The sequence below is a fragment of the Trachurus japonicus genome, chromosome 5 (genome assembly GCF_045865225.1).
Source record: "Trachurus japonicus isolate A0001 chromosome 5, Traja_1.0".
Taxonomy (NCBI): domain Eukaryota; kingdom Metazoa; phylum Chordata; class Actinopteri; order Carangiformes; family Carangidae; genus Trachurus; species Trachurus japonicus.
The window spans coordinates 649,641-656,130 of NC_140911.1; the positions used below are offsets into that span (position 1 = coordinate 649,641).

The 6,490-nt window shown below is 48.6% G+C and overlaps 1 protein-coding gene across 1 annotated transcript; it reads right to left on the reverse strand.

Moving 5' to 3' along the window:
• Nucleotides 1-293: 293 nt before the first annotated feature.
• On the reverse strand, nucleotides 294-1,889 carry LOC146986713 (amphoterin-induced protein 1-like). Its single transcript, XM_085777864.1, has one exon. The coding sequence runs from the start codon at nucleotides 1,887-1,889 to the stop codon at nucleotides 294-296; it is 1,596 nt and encodes a 531-aa protein (XP_085633990.1).
• Nucleotides 1,890-6,490: the final 4,601 nt, after the last annotated feature.

The following is a 6,490-nucleotide window of genomic DNA, read 5'->3' on the forward strand; positions in this document are numbered from 1 at the left end:
CAAATACACAATCCAACAACTCCACAACGCTCTGGTGGACAAGTTGTGAGCTGCACATTCACCACGCTATGAGATAATAACACAACGTTACCACACAGAGTTGTTTTAGAGGGAAATTCATGCAAAACCACTGATGCACGTTGCCTTCAGGGACAGTTTTTCATCAACAGTCTCTGTATTTCCCTCTAAAACAACTCTGTTAAAGGTAACGAACCTACTGCTGCTATGACTATAGGGATTATGGCAATGGGCCAATTTTTTTACTAAACGTTGAACTATGCCTTTAACTTAGTTCAGACCACCATGGGCGAGTCGGAGCAGACCGACTCGGCGTCAGAACTCCTCCGCTCGCGGCCGTCCGGCTCCTCGTCCTCCTCGCCGATCGGGTTCAAGCGTCCGTTCTGCTCCGGCTGCTTGGCCTCGGGAACGCCCACGTGTCTGTAGGAGAAACCGCCGCCGCCGCCCGGCCCCTCTTCCTCCTCCTCCTCCTCCTCCTCCTCCTCCTCCTCCTCCTCCTCGCTGTCCGGGCCCTCGCCCTTCTCCAGCCCGTCGCCGGGGCAACAGGCGCAGCGGCGGCAGGGCGTGAGGTAGAGGTAGAGCATCACCATGACGAGGCTGACGAGGCAGGCCACCAGCGTGGTGTAGGCCGTCTTCAGCCCCTCCAGGCCGCCGGTGCCGTTCAGCACCGCCACGCTCACCTGCAGCGTCTCGTTGAAGCCGCCGTCGCCCGCGGCAACGCAGGTGTACACGCCCGAGTCCTCCGGCCGCAGCGGTCCGATCTGCAGGTTCCCGTCGGGCATCACCACGGCGACGGCGCTCCGGTTGCCCGGCGACGCCAGCGGGACGTTCCCGGGGAGGAACCAGGTCTTCTTCACGTGTCGCTGCCGCGCGTCGCAGTCCAGCAGCAGGAACTGGTCCCTGAACGCCTCTCGCTCCGGGAACGCCGCCGCCGCCGCCGCCGCGCTGCAGTTCAGCCCGACCCGGTCCAGCTCCAGGACCGGGACCTTCTCCTTGTCCGGGCCCGGCAGCACGCAGCGGTGGCCCGACAGGAAGTCTGACACGCAGCTGAGCCGCTGCCGCCGCCAGCGCTCCAGCAGCTCGAACAGCGAGCAGCTGCAGGCCGGAGCGTTGTCATGGAAGTACAGCTCGTCCCTGATCCACGCCGGCAGCGCCCGCAGCTCGCCCAGCGGCAGCGCTTTGATCCGGTTGGACGACAGGTCGAGCAGCCGCAGCGCCGCCGGCCGGCCGCGCTCCTTCACCAGCTCCAGCGGGAAGCGCGAGATGCGGTTGTGGCTGAGGTAGAGCCGCTGCAGCGCCGCCAGGCCGGAGAACGCCGAGCGGTCGATCTGGGAGATGGCGTTCCCGTACAGCAGCAGGACCTCCAGACGCTCCAGCGGCTCGAACAACAGCTCGTCCAATCGGACGATCCGGTTGGACGACAGGTCCAGGTGCCGCAGCTCCGTCACGTGGGCGAACGCCTCGGAGGACAGGAAGTGGAGGCCGTTGTTGCCGAGCAACAGCGTGTGCAGCCGGCCGAGCCGCACCGGCGTCCACTCGGCTCGCAGCCGCGCGATGGCGTTGTAGCTCAGGTCCAGCACCGCGGCGTACGGCGGCACGTTGCCGGGGACGACCGTCAGGTTGGAGCGTGAGCAGCTGATGATGTCACTGGCGCAAACACACGTCCCGCTGCAGTCGAGAGGCATCGCCAGCTGACCGCCGACCGGCGCCGCTACAGACACAACCAGGACCACAGACAGGACGGTGACGAAGCTGCTGCTGCCGCACGGCGCTCCAGATGCATGATGGGAGCTGCAGGCCGCTCCAGATGCATGATGGGAGCCGCACGGCGCTCCAGATGCATGATGGGAGCTGCAGCGTGGAGAAACCATCATGTCAGGATCTGGTCTGGTCTGGTCTGGATCTCAGTGGGTCTAAGGACAGAGGATGTTGTTATTATGGGATGTAAAGCTCTTTTTTTAATTTTTTTATTGTGAAACACAAGACAAACAACATAACAGACATACAGCAATGGATACACAAGATGTGCGTGTGTAGTTCGAGTGCAGTGCAGTGTGGTGATGGTAATAGTGCAAAGATAAGGAAAGAAATGAAAGAATCACGACGGTGACATAGGTCGCAATAACAAACACGATATAAAGGGTAGTAGGGATAACAGCTGTGATAGCAAACATAACCTAACTGATAATAGTACTAACTAGAAAATTTCCTCTGGGAAATTTTGAGAGGGCCACGGGAGCTACGGCCGGTTTTACCATCTCTGTCAACATGGGAATCAAACCCACAATTTCTGCACTGGTCTCGCAAAAGGCTTACGGTGAGAAAACGGTAACTCCTATCAGAACAAAACACAGATCAACGGTGCTCTAAGGACTTACTGAAAAATGTGGTACAATTTGGTGTTTCTACAGTAAATGTTTTGGCGACGCTGGCAGTTTTAAAACATCAGGCCGTTCTGCTTCTCTCAGAAAATATTTGTATTGGACTCAATGAGGAGCAGAGACAGACGTGGCCGCACTCAGAGGCTGATTCTGTAAATTCTGTAAGTCTCTCTGATATTTTGAGCACATGGTGAGAGACAGAACAAGTTTGTCTACAAATTCTGAAAAAATCATGTGTGTAGAGTGTAAATTGTGGCCGGGCCGAGTGTGGAAAGAGAAAAAATCTGGAGTTTTTCTGGCATCTCTCCCACTCTAACCGATGATGTCACGCACTCTGACACGAACATTCCGTCCAATACACACCCATTATAATCTCAGAATTTCTCCAAAAATGATCATGGTCATTGATCAGGGATTGATCAAAAACTATATGACCTATCAAAACGTGGAGTAATACGCCAATACACAAGACTTGTGTCTACTGTTTAAAGTTTAAATGGAGTCTCTAGGTGAAAGTATGCCTGAGCAGTAGACGTTTGTTAAACTCCAATGATTGGTCTTTTTCGCTCTTTTTTTTCCGCCCGTCCCATTGACTTCAATGCAAATTTTGAGCAGTAATAGCACACCGATCCCGATCAAGACGCACGTTTTGATATATAATATGTAGTTTTGATATATAATATGTATTGAACCGAAAATCGTCTGTAAGTCGGAAAAATAATAAGTAGGAAAAAATCCACACAATAACAGTAGCCCGGTGCGACGGCCCGTGGCCCTAATGACAGCGTTGATTCTGAAGGTAAGAAGGAAGAATATAGTGAAGCTCTTTGAGTCAAACTGGTGGTAACAACGGTCTATATAGTAATAAAACTGTCTTGCCTTGACCAGTCTGGAGCATGGATGTATTATATTATGGTCTGGAGCTGCAGCCGTCACTGTCTGCTGCTCCCAGGGTGCACTGCGGCAGCTGGTCCGTCCGGCTGGAAAAGTTCTGGTCGCTCAGTGAAAACTGTCCCCACGACGTCATCAACGCCTTGCCTCGCCTCGTCCAATCAGGACACAGACCCAGGGACCGAGGGACCGCGGTCCGCGCAGCGTTTCTGTCCCGGCGGAGGAGCCTCTCGGTCGGCCGCGGACTCAGCGAGGGGTCGGTGTCTGAGCTCCGGAGGTCCACGGTGTCTTCCTCTTCATCACGGTGTGCTCCTCTTCATCACAGTGTCTTCCTCTTCATCACTCCTCTTCATCACTCAGTCTTCATCAGTGTCTTCATCTTCATCACAGTCTCTTCCTCTTCATCACACTGTCTTCCTCTTCGTCACAGTCTCCTCCTCTTCATCACAACAGCACAACACATCCAGCTCGCGCCGTCCTCGCGCCGTCCTCGCGCGGACCGGAAACATCTGATAGTTGATCTGTGGCGCGAGGAGAAAGAAGCAGAGGAGGAGGAGGAGGAGGAGGGGGTGTGTCACATCCTCTCTCTCTCTCTCTCTCTCTCAGTTCAATTCTAAGTAACTTTATTGACATGAACACAAACACTGCCAGTGAAGTTCATATGAATCAAACACATATTCTAATGAAATGAAATGAAATGTAATAGTCTATAAAACATGAAGGGAACACATTCAGTGGGGAGTTCCCCATCCCATAATAATATAGGTGAGATGACATCATCAAATGTAAATGTTGAATAGTTTTTAAAGCATCCGTTGCTTTGTGTTTATTAGTCAGTCGAGTTGTTAAAGGGTTTTTATTTTCCCTGAAGGTTATAAAGATATAGATCATATAAGACCGTGTGTGTGTGTGTGTGTGTGTGTGTGTGTGTGTCGGGGGGTTCTGTCCTCTGGGACGGTTTAGTTTTTCTGGATCCTTTAAAGGAGCATTACGTAACCAGCGATGGGTCATTCAGCACAATGACACGTTTGATGAAGGAGCTGGTGAAGGACGGGGCAACCGCTGGCGTGTGTGTGTGTGTGTGTGTGTGTGTGTGAGCTGCAGCAGTCTGCAGGTTGGACGTGCTGTGCATTAACAGCAGCAGCAGCAGCAGCAGCAGATCGATCAGCAGCTGGTTCACATCTACAGATACAGTGGAACTATATTATATTATATTATATTATATTATATTATATTATATTATACTAGTTATATATTATATTATATTATATATTATATTATAACTCCACCTGTTATTAACTGTTCACCAACATGCAGGTGAGTAGGTCAGGTGATCTCCAGGGTTTCTATAGAAACACACACGAGGTCTCTGTCATCATCAATCTCCATGGTGACAAGGTCAGCTGGTCAGATGTGGAGATGAAGCTGCACCGAGGTCACGGACTAGAGATGAACCTCGTTAAAGGTATAGCCTGCTAGAGGAAACGCTGGTCGACTGGGACGGACGCTTCACTGTGGGGGGGGGGGTTAAAATAAAAATAAAAACATGAAATAAGAAGCAGAGATACACAAACATCAAACTATAAATGACCGTGTAACGTGTCGTTTTAGAAGATGAACGATGAAAGGTTTAAAGTGTTGAGTCACGTGGTCCAGATGGTTCACACCTCACACACGTTACTACTGGATTAAATCAATGTTTAACCTTTATACTGGTGAAATATGAACAATCTAATAAACCAAGCATCAAATGTAATATGTAGGCTAATATGTAATATACACGTATGTGGAGTTGTTAAAAACAGTCAAACTGTGACAATAGAATGACAGAGTTTATAAAAGTAGCCTATAGGTGAAGTGAATGTAAGATGAATGATAAGTGATGAATGTGCCAGAACTTGGATCATGATGATTAAATAAAAGACCGAGACTTGAACTGTGTTTAATTTCCCAGTGGACGGTGTTGTGTTGAGTGGCTCATGTCGTTTCTGTAACATGAGTAATATTATATATATATATATATATATATATATTACCTGTATATATTATATATTATCTTTCTGCAACGATCCATGTTCACATTAATCCTCCATCATGGACATAAAAGATGAAGAGGAAACATGTTCACTGGAGCTTCTTCCTGTTTCCTAAACACGGTGACGGTTTAATCTGGTGGAGGAGCTGAGCATTATGGGAAATACACACTGTGAGTTAATTATTGAAATACAAAACACAAAGTGAAACAGCCCAGAGTGTCATGTCGTCACCGTCCGGTATCATGAATAATCTGAACTCTGTTGGACGTTTAGGATCAGAGTTTATTTATTTATTCTAAAACCAAATACGGAAAAAAAAAAAAAATATGGAGAAACATGTTTTTATTATTTCCTGCAGCTGCAACACAACATGCATCAGATCAACACGCAGCTGCGGGCACATCCCATAATGTGACATGGATCTCACAGCAGCAATTACCCACCATTACCACACACACACACACACACACACACACACACACACACACACACACACACACACACACACACACACACACAGTATCTATCTCAGCCCATTAGTCCCATTAGAATAAAAGCATTTCCATCATGAACAGAAGCTCAGTAGAAAAACTCCGACTCACTGAATCTTCACCTGAAAAACAACACAAACTGTTTCCTCCTGTTTTAAAAATGGTTAAATATAAAAATAAACATTTTTTAAAGGGACAACGAGGAGTTTTGTTAAAGCGAAGTGTTTTCACACTACATTTATGAGCCTCCGCACCGTGAAATTCTTTGACCGGCACAAGACAGACTCATGTTTTCATTCATCAAGAATTAAAGTCAGAGGTTGGAAGACGATCACATACCGTCGTAGTTCCCACCATAAACGGAGATTCATACGGCGGCGTTATTCTCATGACTCGCCACGAAACCGAAAGTAAAGAAACGCTGGTCGGCTCGCCCAGCATTTCCACCACCACTAATAATAACAAAATAACCATAGAGACAAAACCATAGATTTATCTAAAATGGACCATTAACAAGTGGTAACGGAGATTCATCCACATTAATATCTGACTTTTTTATTGTCGCGGAATTTTTCGTTCTGCCGATGGAGAAACTCCTCGTTGTCCCTTTAAACTGGTCTTAACTGGACTAAGAGTGATGTAGCAGGGCTGCAGAACGCAGTCTTCTCCTTCA

What these genes read in the sequence shown, in the direction of transcription:
- LOC146986713 (XM_085777864.1), bottom strand. Translation starts at nt 1,889, where the DNA reads ATGGTTTCTCCACGCTGCAGCTCCCATCATGCATCTGGAGCGCCGTGC.